This window comes from Talpa occidentalis, unplaced genomic scaffold (genome assembly GCF_014898055.3).
Source record: "Talpa occidentalis isolate TD23 unplaced genomic scaffold, MPIMG_talOcc4v2.1 talOcc4.2, whole genome shotgun sequence".
NCBI lineage: Eukaryota > Metazoa > Chordata > Mammalia > Eulipotyphla > Talpidae > Talpa > Talpa occidentalis.
The window spans coordinates 109878597-109895526 of record NW_023602073.1 but is presented as its reverse complement, the minus strand read 5'-3'; the positions used below and the strand labels follow the sequence as shown (position 1 = coordinate 109895526).

General features: G+C 35.9%; 1 protein-coding gene and 1 long non-coding RNA gene across 5 annotated transcripts in view; one reads left to right on the top strand and one right to left on the bottom strand.

The window, feature by feature from the left end:
- AFG1L (AFG1 like ATPase) overlaps positions 1–16930 on the bottom strand; it is a 135665-nt gene that overhangs the window by 39352 nt on the left and 79383 nt on the right. For all 3 annotated transcript variants that reach the window (XR_005126910.1, XR_008553311.1, XM_037520180.2), the window contains exon 8: positions 12596–12678. Coding sequence is in view for 1 of the 3 variants with exons in the window: in XM_037520180.2 (XP_037376077.1) it covers positions 12596–12678 (83 nt within the window). In the remaining 2 variants the exon portion in view is untranslated. The remainder of the gene's footprint in view (positions 1–12595; positions 12679–16930) is intronic.
- On the top strand, positions 7863–13540 carry LOC119252755 (uncharacterized). Of its 2 annotated transcripts, XR_005126912.2 has the most exons (4): positions 7863–8177; positions 9216–9370; positions 10527–10581; positions 13190–13540. It is a non-coding gene; the product is annotated as an uncharacterized LOC119252755 (long non-coding RNA). The 2 variants fall into 2 exon arrangements; XR_005126913.2 differs by lacking the exon at positions 10527–10581.

Here is a 16930-nt window from a genome sequence, read left to right as displayed (position 1 = left end):
ATGAAAAGACTTGTAGATAAAGACATATGGGGGTTTTCTTTTTTTTTTTTTTTTATTTATTTGCTTGTTTGTTTTGTTTATACATGCACTGGGTACAGTCAGAAGCGCGGGAGGGTGAGAGAATTCACCAGAGCCAGAGCGGGGAGCAGAGCAGGCAGAAGGACCGAAGTACACTGCTGAGGGGAGCAGCGGGCGGCAGGAGAGGTCTGCGCGCCGTGTGGGACCCTCCTCTGGTGGCCGGGGAGCAGCCGGGGATCGAACCGGCGCCGCAGAGGCCGCGGGCAGCTTCGCAACCCAGCGCTCAACCGCTGCGCCACCGGGGAGGTCCCATATGGGGGTTTTCAATGGAAAACTTGACCTGAAACCTTACCACCCTCACCAATCAATAAAACACTATCTATGTACACATAACTTCTAATCACTTTCTTTTTTAAAAAAAGATTTATTTTATTTATTTATACAAGCACCGGGTACAGTCAGAAGAGTATGAGGATGAGAGAATTCACCAGAGCCAGAGTGGGAAACAGAACAGGCAGACTGACGATACACTGCTGAGGGGAGCAGCGAGTGAGGCAGGCGAGATCTGCGCACCATGTGGGACCCTCTCCCGGTGGCTGGGGATCGAACTGGTGCTGCAGAGGCTGCAGGCAGCTTCACAGCCCAGCGCTCAACCGCTGAGCCACCGGGAGGCCCATCTAATCACTTTCTTAGTCTCTCATTCTATAAACTCTAGACAAAATACAAGAACAGGTAACCTAAAGGCATTGGAAAGTGAGCAAAAATAAAGATTCTGGAGAGAGCTGACACTTGGAAGAAGGGAAAATTGGGTGAGTTGCCCATTTTGATAGCAGATTGAAGACAGAAGAGTCAGTACTGATCAGGGAAACTAAAACGTCAAAGAAAACCTTCCAGTCCTTCTGGCATGAAGGGCCAGAGGGCAAGGGTAGAGGGGGTTGTTTAACCACGCACCTAGAAAATCAGGGAAATCCCAGGAAAAATGTCTCCAATACATATCAATCTTGAAAAATCCTGAAATGCTGTCTTTATCACAATTATTTTATTTATGTGTTTTCAAATAATGAGTGCCCATAATAATAAACAGTGAACACTTTTCTATCACAGAGGGCTGTACTAAAAGTTAAAGCAATTTTCTGTAAAAGAATGACCTAACAACAAAATCATGGCCTATCGTACTATAAACCAATCTACTATGACAGGAAACATAAGCTCCTACAGTTGAGTTGGGATAAAGAATGTAAGTGATTTTCTTTAATTCTGGATAATTGCCCCATTGGTGAGGCAATTGTATGGCAGGTAAGATGCAAAATGGAAAATCTGCCCGCAGATAATGAAAGGTTGACCACAGTAAGAGAATTAAAGTCATTTCTGAAGAAGCAGAGACTATTTTCAAATGCTTTTTGTTGGGGGACGGGATGTGTGGGGCTCCAGCAGAGCACAGATTCTTTTTCCTTTGTGCTATAACACCATGGTAAAATCCACCCATTTCATTGCTTTTGTCACCTTTTGTTAAGCTCAGAAACTGCAGTGAAGGGGCAGGTTTCTATTTTCTGTTTAGTACCACTGTGTCTTTAAGTCAGATGAGCTCCGGAAAAGCTATGCTTCATTGCCAGGAAATTTGGCACCGACTCCTACAGTACCCTGGATTAAAAGCCTGATTGCTACGAAGTATAAGAATCATGATTTATTTTTCTATATTAAATTAGTAAACAGAGAAGAAAGTAATCAGTCATTTCAAATTTTGAGAAAATTTCTATAGCTGAAATCAGGCATTCAACATAAAACTTAGACTCAAGAAATAGAACCTGTCAAAAGCGACCTTATTATTGCTGGATCATTTGAAATTCTCAACAAAAATTCCAAAACAAGTGGAGGTTTCTAGAAGAGGGTCACACATGAATTTAAATGGAAATTAATGTCTTCAAGAACCTCCTACTTCATTAGGATTGACTCAGAGGAACAGAATGCTAACCACACTTTGCCCCTTTATCCCCTTTTTAAAATCAACAGCTTGTTAAGGTATCAACAAGTAGAATAGGGTTGGCTTTCCTTGGTCTCTCTCTTTCCATGTTCTCTATTCCAAAGAGCCAAAGTTGATTCAACCAGGGAGAAATTTCCCCTTCCTTTTAAGCTTCTTGTGCCAAACTTCTCTGGCAGCGAGCCTTCTCATTCTACTGATTCCTTGTGCATTCATGCTGTACAGCTCTTTGTGCTCATACCAAACACAATCTGGGGCTGGAGGCAGGTCTAAGATTAAGTTGGTTTATACTTGCTTTAATATAAATCAGACTTGGTTGCATTTCAAATCCTGTAGGTTTGTTTTACATAACGGAATCAGTTGTTAGAACGAATTTTGTCCTCGTATTTATCTTCTTCTCAATCATTCAAAGGCTTAATTGACTGTTCAGAGATCCATTTCAGTCTCCAAATTTCCCACCCGTCTCAATTACCTGCAGAGTAACTTACCTAATTCCATTAATCTTAACCTGAGTCTAATGCAGAAAGTGGGATCTAGCACCATTAGCTCTCAAATTCCAGACCTTCACTCCCTCTGTTCAGACCCAAATTCCATATAAAATTTCTACCAAACTTATAGACTGCATTCACCCACTCCCCAAATAAACCAGTGGTATAATATATAAAACTGTATAACTCAGTGATCAAAGAATATTTCTTTTTCATAAAATTTAAGAAAGGCTAAGATGATTAAACATTTTTTAAATCAATCAATTAATTAATTAAAAAATGAAGAAGTTGGAAAATAAGAACCTCAAATTCCTCTATAGGAGAAGACATCCATGTGAAAAAAAAGAGGCCCATGAGTATTCATTGCTAAAAAAGGTACTTGATAACAACTAAAGATGTAGGTCTTCTGAAAAATCAGATTTTCTTTTGTTGAAGACTGACCTTTAGTTAACAATGTGAACTATTTGAAGATGAAACAACAAGAAGATAAGAATTCTAATGAAGTCTAAAGTTTTTCTTTTGCACATATTATCTACTCATGTACATACTGTGTACACAACTTATTTATATTTCATTAGATGAATACAATCACAAGACTGAATATTTTGTCAATATGTTTAGATAAAAATAGTGGGTCAGTTCTATTCTGTCCTGTCTGGCCTGCTGGAAAACAAACACTGTGATATGCTATTGTCAAATTACAGCTCAATAAGGGACAAAAAGACAAAAAGTATGCTCAGCTGACTAATAAATCTAATATTGAAATCTATACAAAATGAACTTCTTTTGCTGCTGTATTACTTTGTAGGTAGTATTTCAATAGTTTTAAATCCTTGAAATTTATTTTTAATACTTGAGTTAATAAAAAATTATTTAATAAATATTTTGATAATTAAATGGTTAAGAATGGTAATGAACTTGTACCCTGTAGTCATCTGTGTAAAAGGGCTTGATGGTGGGAAAATATAGTTGGTTTTCAAAAGTAGATAACAGTACCTTTTGCAGAAGAATTCCCATTGATATGTTTTTTGAATAAGTGAGGCTCTACGATATTACACATTTATAGCTGTACATTAGTCAAAAAACAACTTTCTGCTTTATATCCTGTGAACTATAGCCAACTAGACTGTTAATTATGTCTGTTAAAATCACAAAATTATCCTATTTGGCATAATTTGGAGGCACATTCAAATATTTATTGGTTAACAACAAAACCAAAAGTTGGTTCCTTGAAAAGGTGAAAAAAAATTAACAAGCCGTTACTGAGATGAACCAAGGAAAGAAAAAAAAGGAAAATTACCAAAAGAGGAGTGGAAGAAAGGACACTCTCTACTAAAAACCTTGTAGAACTAAAAAGGATTATAAGGAATACTATTAACAACTGTATAACAACAAATTGGAAAACATAAATGAAATGGACAAATTCCTAGAAAGATACAAACTACTTAAGTTTCACCCAAGAACAAAGAGACAATCTAGAAATAGATAAATACCAATTTGATAGTGGTGAAGGGTATTAGAGCTTTGGTGGTGGGTATATTCCTGAAACTTATATAATATTGTAAACCAAAGTGAAAACCTAAGTAAAATAGGAGGTAATACTTCCCAACTCATTCTATCAGACCCTCATAGCAAAACCAAACAAAGATATCACAAGAAAACTACTGGCCAATATCTCTTAAGAAAATAATCATTAACATTCTCACAAAGTGCTAGCAAACTGTATCTGCAACATACTGCCATACTTGGTCATGCCATGACCAAGTGGGATGTATCTGAAAAATACAAGATTAATTTAAAATTCAAAAGTCCTCTAGTGAATTACAGAATACCAACAGAGTAATGGACAAAGCCACATAATCATCTAAATAGACACAGAAAGTGCATTAAACCAAATCCAACATACTCTATAATAAAAATACTCAACAATTAAGAATAGAAAGGAATATCCTCATGCTAATAAAGAGCATTTATGAAAAATCCAAAACTAGCATCATAGTTAATGGTGAGAGACTGGAGATTTCTCCTTAAGGTCAGATACAAGAAAGGGCTGTCTGCTCGCTATTAGAATATTCTACTTCTATTCAGCATTGCACAGGACGTTTGAAGCAGGAAAATAAGACAAGAATAATAAATAAAGGCATCCTGACTGAAAAGAACTAAACTATCTCTGCAGATGACATGACTTTGAATTTAGAAAATCTTAAGGAGTCTATTAAGAAACTATTAGAACAAATAGTTAGACTTGCATTTCCCTAATAATGAGTGATGCTGAGCATTTATTTATGTGCCTGTAGTCCATCTAAGTATCTTTATAGAATTGTCTAAGTGTTTTACCCATTTTTTGACTGGGTTGTTTGTTTTGTTGTTAAGTTGTATGAGTTCTTTGTGTATTCAGGAATTTAATCCCTGGTAAGACGGAGGATGTGCAAATATCTTATCCCAGCTATATGTTGACTTTTTGTTTTTGTGGTGGCTTTTTTTTTTTTTTTTTTTGAGGCACAAAATTTTTTTAGTTTGATGTAATCCAATTTGTTAATATTTGCTTTTGTTTCCCTGGCTATTGGAGTTGAGTTCCCAAACACATCTCTCAAATTTATGTCCAGGAGTATATCACCTATGTTTTCTTTTATGTGTCTTATGGTTTCAGGTCTTCCATCCAAGTCTTCAGTCCATTTTGAATTAATTTTTGTGTATGGAGTTAAAATTACTATCTACTTTCATATTTTTGCATTGTTGTTTCCCACCACCATTTGCTGAAGAAACTTCTTTCTCTGATGAGTGGACATGGCTCCTCTGTCAAAGATTAACTGACCATATTTGTATGGGTTTATTGCTGTGCTCTCTATTCTATTCCACTGGTGTGTGTTCCTGCTTTTGTTCCATTATCACACTGTTTTGAGTACCATGGCTTTGTGGTGAGGGAGTATAATTAGGTCCAATTCTCCTCTTTTCTTTCAGGATTGCTTTGGTTATTCAGGACCTTTGGTGTCTCTAGCAACTCTTATAACTGTTTATTTTCTTGAAATATATTGCTGGGTTACTTTAGATTATTTTAGATTACAATTAGTTTAGGTAATTGACCATTTTAACAATGTCTATTCTTCTAATCCATGAACATAAAATATCTTTCCACTTCTCTGTGTTTTATTACTTTTGACCATGTCTTACAGTTTTTCAGTGTAACAGTCCTTTACCTTCTTTGCTAAATTTATTCCCAGGCATTTCATCCTTTTTGATGTGAACATATATGTGATTTTTTTCTTAATTTTTCTTTCCACTAATTCATTATTTTCATATACAAATACAATAAATTTTTATGTATTGACTTTGTGTTCTACCACTTCACTAGATTAATTTATTACTTCCAGTAATTTTTGGTAGGCTCGTGGATTTCCTATATATATTATATCACCTATGAATAGTGGTAGGTTTCAGTTCTTTTCCAATTTGGATTATTTTTATGAACTTTTCTTGCCTGATTGCTCTGGCCAGGACTTCTAATACTGTGTTGAACAGTAATGATGAGAGTGGACATTCTTGTCTTCTTCCTGATCTTAGGGGAAATGTTTTTAGGTTTTTACCACTGAGTATGATGTTAGCTGTGGGTATGTCATACATGACCTTTATTATGTAGAGATATGTTCCTTTTGTTCAAAATTTATTGAGTTTTTTGAATCATAAATGGGTGCTGAGTAGAGGCTTTTTCAGCATCTACTGAAATGAGCATATGATCTTTTCATTGATGTGCCGACTGACATTGACTGATTTGCTTATGTTGAACCAACATTACATACCTGGAGTAAATCCCAATGATCATGATGAATGTTTCTATCAATATATCATTGGATTTGATTTATCAAGATTTTGTTGAGAATCTTTGCATCTATATTCACTGGAGATATCAGTCTATAGATTTTTTTTTGTGTTAGTTTGTTTGGTTTGGAATCAAGGTATTCTTGACTTCATAAAATACGTCTGAGAAGTCTCAATACATTTAAAAGATTCAAACTACACAGCATAGATTCTGTAATGAATTAAATTTGGGATCAGTAACTGAAAGATGTATAGAGAAATCACCAAATGTTCAGAAGATGAGCAACACACTTCAAAAAAACTTGGTTGTAGATGATGAGATATTGTTCCAATGAGGTGTGCACAATGAATAAATCACAAGGGAAAACAGGACATATTAAAATGTATGAGATGCAGTTTAGTTAGAAGAAAAACTTAAAAGTATTTAAATGCTTATATAAGAAGCCTAGAAAGGTTTAAAGTGAAGGATATAAGTTTCTTTAAAAGCTGGCAAAATAAAAACAAATTAAATCTAAACTAAGTAGAACATAAGTAATAAAGAGAAGTACAGACATCAGTGAAATACAAAACATAAAGCATAGAGAAAATCGTAAGAGCTGTTTCTTCAAAAAGATCAATAAAATTAATAAAATTTTCAGTAGCATGATTAGAAGGAAAAATAGAGATTTTTAATATACATGCACATATAGAAAGAATATACATGCACATATAGAAAGAATAATATAATAAAGCTCACAGGAATAGTCACTCCAGTCAATTCACGGCCAGTCTTTTTTCACCTCTACCTAACCTTATTCTCTGCTTTTCTCCCTGCCCCATGTTATCTTGAAGTAAATCCCATACTTTATATTAGTTCTTCAGTAAATGTTTCTATTTATGAACGTATTTTAAGTAGGAAAACATGTATGTTCTGCAACATGATGCTTATAATAAGAATAAAATTTAAAGTGTAAACGTGAAAAATACCACCAACCAACTTCCTCCCTTTCTCAGACTGAAGGATTGGTCAGACCAAGAATTTGATCCACAAAAGTTATCAGTTTTACTAATTGGCAGAGACAGAAATTCTGTCTCTTGCTCTCTGAGGAACAGGCTCCAGAAAGGTCTAGTGTCTAGTTTGATGGAGCATAGAAATCTGACCTGTGACTCACACTGGTTAACAGTGAGCAGTCAGGAATGTCCTAGGATTTGCACTTGGTAATTGTACCTGCAGGCACACAGACAGTGTCCCCTCAATAGTTAGGAATTACTTGGAGCATGTAAATCTCCCCTCTCACCTATCCACCCACTCAAGAACGACAAAAGTCACCTAATGGGATCCTCATCCTGATCAAATGCTACCTTTAACAGCTAATGGACCTTCTCAAGTGCCAGTAAATTTCACAACTTAAAATGAGAATATGCTGTTTTCTGTTTTGTGCAACTAGATCTCCATATGGGTATTTCTGTATCTTTTGCTGCTAATAGATTTTATGTTCTTTAATTGTGTTTTTTTTCCCCCTTTAATACTACCATCATTGTTCCATTGTGACATCATGCAAACTAGTAGTAGAAGCAGGAATGATAGGAAAGTAAAGACTCTAAAACTTATGTGAAGGAATTCAGGGAACTAAAGGGAAAGGAGTACAGCTGACCCACATCTGGCATAAGCTCATAAAAACCTTGTTGCAGATGATGAGATATGATGTGGCAATGAGGTATGTGCATGGCCTGCTGTGGGGCCTCTAAATGGTCTAGTACATAGTTCTGAAACAAATTGCAGGCTAAAAGGAAAGGAGTCAAACTTCACAATTTTCAAGTTGCTTCTATTGGCTGACTTTTCAAAGGTTCTTCAGTGGGAACTGAAAAAGGAAGTGACTGAGCTGACAGTATAATTGGTAAGAAAAACTAAAACTGAAACTGTAGATTCCTGTGTCTGGACAGAAACACCCGGAATGGTAATGATGGGGAGTGGGGAAAAGGTCCCAAGATATCTTAGAGACTGCTGAATCAGAAGGTGGCAAATTTCCAGGCAGAAGACAGGTAACCTTCTGCCAAAGTTTTTGGTGTGAGACCATGGGACAATTAAGCTAAGAAATGTAAATGTTCATTGAAGGTAGTCTCAGTTGGGAGCATGGGAGTGTGAGTAGGCAGTATTACAAGAAACAAGGTTTTGATTGTGGGGGGAATATGTTTTAACCAACATGTATGAGTTCCAGTCATTGTTTTCAGACCTTTCTTCTAAAACAGAGCAATAACCCTGATTTGCTAGCAAATTCCCTTTTTAATGGTGTTCAGAGATATATTCTCAGAAATGATTTTCTATTTGGAATAAAATGTTTCCTAAGTGGAAAATTAAAGAGTATTGAAGATATGAAACTTTAATTAGGAAAGGTATTTTAAAAGAAACTTCTTTTTGAAATCTGTTAAAAGACAGATGAGCACATATACCATATTAAACAGGTAAAATATGTGAATATTTGAACTGTGTCTGAAAAGCTGTAACTTATATTTTTTCATCATGTTCAGTAAGCTCCATAGTCCCTGTGTATATGGACTTGAAGTGCTTTTACTTCAATTTAATTGAAATAATAAAATGTGTTCAGATGTAATTTTATATCTGAAGTGGTAGGTGACTTCAGGGGATAGCAGCCCAATAAAATAAAGGGAGAAAGCTTAGCTTCTTTGGAGGTAAAAATACAGTAAAAGTCCCCTGTTAGGAGAGATAGCTTTCCATGGCTCTCTCCTTCTCCTATACATCTTGTTGCTTATGCCAAGAATGCAAGGTCCTAACCATTATCAAGTTTGTGTTTGCAGTTGAGGGATGAAGCAATATTTCCCTGGAAACAAACAGGTTTGCCTACCTCTGGCTATAAAAATGGTAGATTTTCCAAATTCAGAGTTCCTCTCTTAGACTCAATTCACTGCCTCTGCAGACATTCATCTGGGCTCTGCAAAATTCCCCCTCCCATGAGATGAGGAGACAAAGAAGGAACTGATACAACATGCCCTCTGTGCCAAGAGAAATAAAATCCTTATCTCCACCCCAGGGCTCATGTGTCTTCTGCCAGTATCCATGAAACAGTAACAGGTAAACTTATTAGCTCATAAGCAGGGTAAATCAAATCCCAGGCCCAACACCTCTCCTCAAACCTTTTGTTTCAGTTTAAAATTTTCCATTGAGGTCAGTTTCTGTGCTGAGTGTGGGGTGTAGGTATGTGAGTATGAAGGAAATATGGCTTTGAATAGGAACCTTCTCCTCGCCCTCTGCACTCAGTTCCTTCAACAGATTTATTAGAAAAAAAGAACCTGTACTACTCAGTTCCTGAATAAAAAAGGAAAAGAGATAGAGAACTAAGGTGAATCCAAAATAACTTGACCGCTTCCCATGAAATCATACCCTTCATTGATGTGACAATAAAATGACCTAGGGCAGAATCACAAGGACCCCTGGCAGTACCACTTCCTGTCTGAAAAGAGATCCTCATTGCATACCAAAAAAATGCTGACTTTTATTGTCACCAGCCCCCTAGCAGAAAGTGATCTACAGCAATTGAATTCTCTGGAAGACAAGAGAGGAAGTTACTCTTGGCAAACATTGACCAGTCAAAATAAATGACTGGTCCCCCTGTCTGGATGTTGGCAAAACAGATTCCACATGCAGGATCCTGCTGAGCCCAGATTACCAAACAATGAGGAAGAAAATAACTTTGAGCACATATCTGGGGAGATCATGCAGTTAGAACAAACTTGGGGTATTTTAATCAATGCAGAAGATTGGCTATTTACACTCAAGCTCTCAGTGGCTTATACAACTTGCTAAATCTAAGTTCTCTGAGTTAATTTTACATGAGATTAAAAACTTTTTGGGATGGGTCTCAACTACCAGAAACCCATTTATAAAGCCACTCTATGATATCCAAATTTAATGTGATATAAAACTATAAACTGACATAGACTACATATAAAATATTTTATATTGATTAATTCTTATGTAACCCAGACAATACTATGAACCACAGAAACTGTTTCATGTCAACTTTTTGACTACCTTTTAAAATCTATAGTAATACAGTTTATTTTTTATTATTGTGTTTCAGGACATTTTAAGGAAATGTTTAGACTAGTTAGGAAAGTTAGAGGAATAAAATACCTAGCTAATGAATATTTCTATTTAGTTTAAAGATTATATAGGGGATTCCATTTGTATGAAATTATGAAACCGTGCTTGGTGTTCCTCTGAACAGACTCTAGAATGATGTTTTTTCTGGAAGAAGAGGTACCAGTGAAACTTATGAGGAGGTATGTCTACACTTGCATACTCAGGAAACAATATCAGATGTTTAGGGAAGGGGTAATAAAGAGAAACACAAGCTTGAGGAGGGCAAAATAAAGCACGGCTAATTAAAATTTGTTACGGGAGAAAATGAATAAATTTTCCTAGAAGAAGAAGAAGATAAAAAGAAACTTAAGTAAATCAGAAACATTTATATGACCCAGGAAATTTTCTTTTACCCTATAATAAAGAAGTTCTACCCAAGAGCTCATATGAAGCAACACAAATTATATCATTGGTACCCTAATATTATTCTCTTGCTTTTGAGATGATTTTAATTCTCAATTCTCAGGAATATTCACCTACCTTCCCTTGAGGTATATTGTAGGTTCTCTCCTCTTGGCTATCAGGCCATGGTAAAACACTTTTGATGTTAAATTCATTAACAAACCTACCTTTCTGTGAAGATTAAATGAATTTATGTATTTTTAGGAAAGCTGTTCCAGAGTATCCTTGTTCAAGGTATCCTTGGTAGATTCTAGTTTCTTGCTCTCAGGAACCTTGTTAGATTCTGTTCCTCCTCCAGTGAATGTTTTAAGTACAACCCTGAATGTTATTGTGTGATAACTGTATTACTTTCATCAGAAAGAGGAAGAGCCAATACCAGGTAGGTCAGAGAGAAAATGGCCAAGCTCCAAGCAAAAGCAGCCCTCCTGCTTCCTAAATTCCACAGAGCCCTCTCTAGCACTATGAAACAATTGCGTGACATAGTCTCAGAGTGCCCTTTAAGATACATCCAGTTAGAAAGATGTTTCCTTTCTTCCACATAAGGATATATTTGTGAGGAAACAGAAAACAAGGAGTATCTTCTTTAAAAAAGGATAAAGAGAATAATAAATTAACTTCTAAGTACCATACATCTGGAACATCCAGAAGTAGAAAAGAATCAAGGAAAGGTAGACAATATCAGAAAAATAAAAAGACCAGAATACACAAACATAAAAGGAACTAGGGGAGAAAATCCTAGTGAAAGCATAAAAAAGTGCTCTAAGAATTTTTTAAAATTATAAAGTACTTTAAAGACAAAGCACTTAAGGGCAGATGAAGAACCTCCTATAATAATCATCAGAATCTGAATAATAAACTTAAATAGTCCCCTTGGTACACTGTAAAGTATGCAATTTTAATTATGTGATTTTTCAGCTAATTTCTGCTTCAAAAACAGCAAAGTACTTCTGCTTACAAGGTGGCAGAGACAAGAACTTTTCTGAACCTCTCATATGCACGTTGTCATCAAAATTTAAATTAGCAGAAACATGCCTTTGAGTTAAATCACAATTAGCCCTTAGATCTATTTACTGAGAACCCACTATGTGCCAAACACTGGTGGCATACACTAAACAACAGTGCATTTGTAAAGCACTTTTCCCTTTGCAGGTTCTCACAACTGACATTTTAAAACAAACTGTATTTGTTTTTCAGTGTTAACTGCATGTGCTGCAATACATCTATTATTATAAATTGCTCCTACTCAGGAGAGTCTTAGCTTTTCAGCGACAAAACACATCCAGTTTTGCTTGTGTATATATACATTTTGCATAGTTATGAATGAAAGTCAATCAACAATGGTAAATACAAACAGGTTGTCTGACAAAATAAAACAACAGTTTGGAGGAGCAGAAATTGCACATTTGTCAGAAGATGTCCACAAATAATTAATTACTTTAACACAATAATGATATTTTCTTAATACTAGATTCTCTTATAAGAGGATACTCATTACTTTCTAACCATCTGTCATCACTCCTCCCCAAAAAACTAATTAGGGTTTCATCCAATCACACATTATAAATCATGCAAATGTAGATGGCCAAAAACACAATTTAAAGAAATTAACATTATAACATTTTGTATTTTAAAAATCACAGGCTTCAGAACTAGTCTTTCAAATTCCAGTAATTACCCTGCTTATTTTTCTCATCTTTTTCTGGTTAATTATTAGACATTAAACTTAGAAAATTGAAATTAAAAATAACTTACAGGTAGTAGAGTTTTCCTGCAGCAGGAAGTTCCCTTTTCCGGTAATCTATCCCAGAATCTAGTTGGATCGTATTACAGTATTTCTATAATCCAAACACATAAAATATTTTTTTAAAATAAGTGGGGGCCTAGAATTATATTTTTTTTGCTATAGTTTATTTAATTTTTGAATTTTTTCTCAGTGAAATAATGTAATGAGCTTAGAATAAAACAAAGAACTCACAGAAGAATCATATAAGTGGCAAAATTAAACATATATCAAACCAGATCAGTTTTAAAAAACTAAAATTGGTAGCATACCTTCCTGAAATTTTGCTAAAATAATCCTGTCAGCAAATTCCCCAAATTACTGCATTGGAGTTTTTTTTAAATCCCAATTTCCATAACTCTGAAGTCAGAAGCAGGAGTTCTCAGAAAGGATAATTCATAGGTCTTTAAGCATCATGTTGGGAGAGAGACAGCAGAAGCGAGCTGGACCAGAACATTATTATCCACTTTTGAAGTCAAGTGATCATACTAAAGTGATGCTATATGTTTATCTGTTCTTCGCTTCTAAATGACTGACATGGCCCTTGTTCTTACTTTCCTTTGTAGCCATCAGAGTTTAGAGTTCTTCCCTCCTGTAGACAAGTCCCTTCAACTTGAGTTGTCCGGTGCCTGTGATGTCCTTCCAATTTCTTTCTTTTTCATCCTCCCAAGGTGCATATGTGCATGGAAACAGCACTCACACCTCTTGAGAAGCAACTGAACTTTGTCTATACCAACTTGGTCAACTTCAGAGGGTTGTTTTGAGAGAGGAGGAAATACATACTTATTTTTTTCATTCCAGCAGAACAATGGCAAACAAGGGTTTTCAGTACAATTCAAGAGACATTTACAAAATGACTTTTTTGTTTTCATTCAAATGAAAACTGCTTTATGAAAATTCATGAGGAAAAATTATATTTTAACAACTTCACTAGTTTAATTAATGAAAAACTGCATTTTGGGGCTAAGGTAACTGTGGTAGATTGTATTTTCAAAAGATGGTTACAATCATCACCAACACCCACAACACCAACACCAACATTCCAACCACCAAGAAGGGCCTCTCATTACGCCACCTCCCCCTTGAATCCTGTGGCTGTGGGGAAAATCACACTATACATCAACATCCAATATGACATGCAAGTCAGTAACTTCCTTGTTGGCCAGAACATTCACTCTGGAACCCCGAACTACCAAGTTAGCATAGAACATGGCAACCACGCCATGAGAGAGATTGAAGCAATACACACAGAAATGACCAGGAGAGTTCCTACGATGACATGAAGACAAAGGTGTCTGATCAACCCATTGTTCCAGTTGTAGCTGCTGTCTTATTAAGGGAGTCAGAATTGCTAAGCAAGCCTTTCTCAAATTCCTGAACTACAAAATCTAGGGAAAATAATAATGTTTTAAGTCTCAAAATAGTCAGCTATGCAGCAACAGATTATCAGGATAGTAATATTTGGGCACACCTGAGATGTAGCAAGATTCTTCCTCCCTGAAATTGCATCCTGGGTTCTCCTGCTATGCAAGGGCTGAGGGACCGTTTACCTGTGCTGTAAGGACTAGGCTGTACACAGCAGCAGTGATAACACATTTTCCCTTCTGTGCTGCAGCTATTTAGAGCTCAGGCAAATAAAACAGTCCCCTGGGACTGAGAGGTTTTCCCTAAGACTGAGGGGTTTTTCTGGATACAGAACTTTCAGTGCTAAGACCAGGACAGCCCTGGGCAAACTGGGCCTATAGGTCACCCTAGGAGTAAAGACCCAGAATCCTAGGCAGCAAGGCTGGAATACATATAGCCTTTTGAGTGATACATTAGCAAACATGAATTTAATACTTTCCAAATAAGAAGCTGGTCCTCTGAGGAAAGCTGAATTTTTGAGCTACACATTTAAAAAAAAAAAAACAATCCCTGAACCTAAGAATCATGCCACTCAAGAAGGCTTCACCTGAGCTGCCAGTTGGCCTCCTCATACACCCCTAGCTCATCATTCTAAGTTGCTCAAACTCAGTGCACAGACCTCACTCTTACTCCTAGGTCCTGGAATCCATCTCAACAGAAAGGAAAACAGCATTGCCCAAATATATGCTCTCCGCTCCCCTCTTGATTGAGATGACCTGTCTTTAAAAAGCATAGCAGCATTGCTTTCTTCTTCTCAACTTTGAGGAATGAAGTAAACTTGAGAAAGGAGATACTTCCTCCCCCTTGCTCCTGATAGCCTTCCAGCACAAAAATGGAGATGCATTTGTCTAAGTAGCATTTCTTACTCTCTTTTCAGAGGAAGTCTATCCTGGTAAGGTAAAAACCAGGTATTCATAAGCTACCTGTACTATAGACAATATACTAAATAGTAGAGCAATATGTTCATATAAGTGCATTGCTCCAGGTTCTCTATTTCTCTTAAACTACAGTTTATTTTATATGACTCATATTCCTAATTTAGTCAAAAAATTTTTTTTTTTTTTTTTTTGCTATTACAAAAATAAGGCTAATGGAAGTTATACAAGCTTCAATTTCTCTTTCTGGGTAACTAACTTCTCTCTTATGAGTGATTAAGCCCTACTAAAATGATTGCATTTGTACATTCACTAATCACCACAGAGGAATACCTAATCAGCAGCAAACGAACTATAACCAAAGCCCTTAGATGTTAGCTCCTAATTGTCTGAAAAATACTAACACTCAGTTTATATTTTTAAAGAAAAATAAAGCTCATATTTTCAAATTTTATTCACTTAAGCCAGATCCTTCAAAACATTTTGCAGATGGCAAAAGCTAAGATATTTCCAAGTTGACAGTGAGTCCAGTCAAAAGGGTATGACCTCTAAGTAACTTCCTAATTTCCAGGGATAATTTCCATGACTTCTTACCGCCACCTGATTCAGATGCATAAAACCTATTAGCTGCCAAATAAAATTATTTTAAAATAGTTTGTGCATTTATGTATACAGAGAACAAATACAATTATACAATCTAAAATGCAATCTGGAAATTTGGGGAGGAAGGATAACACATCCTTGAGAGCATACTCATGAGTCAACAGTCTTTGAGTTTGGAAAGAAAAATTTACTGCTCAAAGAATTAAATTTCATTGGTTTGCATTTTCCTCAAAAGCTATTGTGTACATTTTTAGCAATTCTGAATAATACCATTAGGAAAATAGCCTTCTTACAGAATACCTATATACAGTTTCTATTTTGTTTTTTCTCTTCCCAATTGGAACAAAAAAAAAAACAAAAAACCCAAAATATTCTTTAAGACCATAACAGAGGAGTCCAGCAAAATGGTAGCACAGTGCATATGCTGGGTTCACCCTCTCCATATATTCACAACTAAATTTCAACAAAACAAAGTCAATAATCCTTGAAAGATAAGCAGATGACTAGAGCAAGCATCAAGGGCAATGGTTAGCAGAAAGGGGTAGGAAAATCTTTAATTGAACTGTTTGCAGTGATACTGGAAGTACCAGTTTATATTCTCAATCAATTTACATTACCAACAGTACACAAGAGTTTACTCTTCTCCATATCCTTGCAAACACTTGTTAACTCTTCTTCTTGATAATAGCCATTCTAACAGCTATGAAGTAATATGTTGTTATGTTTTTTAAAATTTTTTATTTTTTTAAAAAAAGATTTATTTATTTATGCATATAAAAACTGGGGTGTAAACTGGAGGTGCAGCGGGTGAAAGGATTCATCAGAGAAAGTAGGGAGCAGAACAGGCAGATGTACTCAAATACACTGCTGAGGGAAGCAGCGGGCAAGACAGGAGAGGTCTGCTGTGCCATGTGGGTTAGCTCCCTGGCCGGCCGGCAGCAGCTTGATTGCACTGTCTTTAACCCCTGTGCCACCAGGGAGGCCACTCTAAGGGTTTTGATTTACAGTTCCCTGGTGATTACTGATGTTCCACATCTTTTCACAGATCTATTGACCATCTGTATATCTTCTCTAGAAAAACGTCTATTCAGTCTTTCTATTTTTAATTGAATTGTTTGGCTTTTCTTCTTCTGAGTTATATATAAGTTTCTTATATGTTTTGGATATTAATCCTTATTAGATATGTAATTTGCAAATATTTTCTTCCATTTGGTATACTGTCTTTTCATTTTGTTGGCTTTCTTTTGCTGTGCAGAAGCTTTTCAGTTTGACGTAGTCTGCTTATTTTTGCTTTTATTTTTTGTGCCTTTGCTCTCTTATCCAAGCAATTTTTGCAAAGACCCAAGTCAAGGGAGTTTTGTCCCTATATTTGCCTCTATGAGTATTGCGGCTTCAGGTCTTACGCAAAATCTTTAATACATTTTG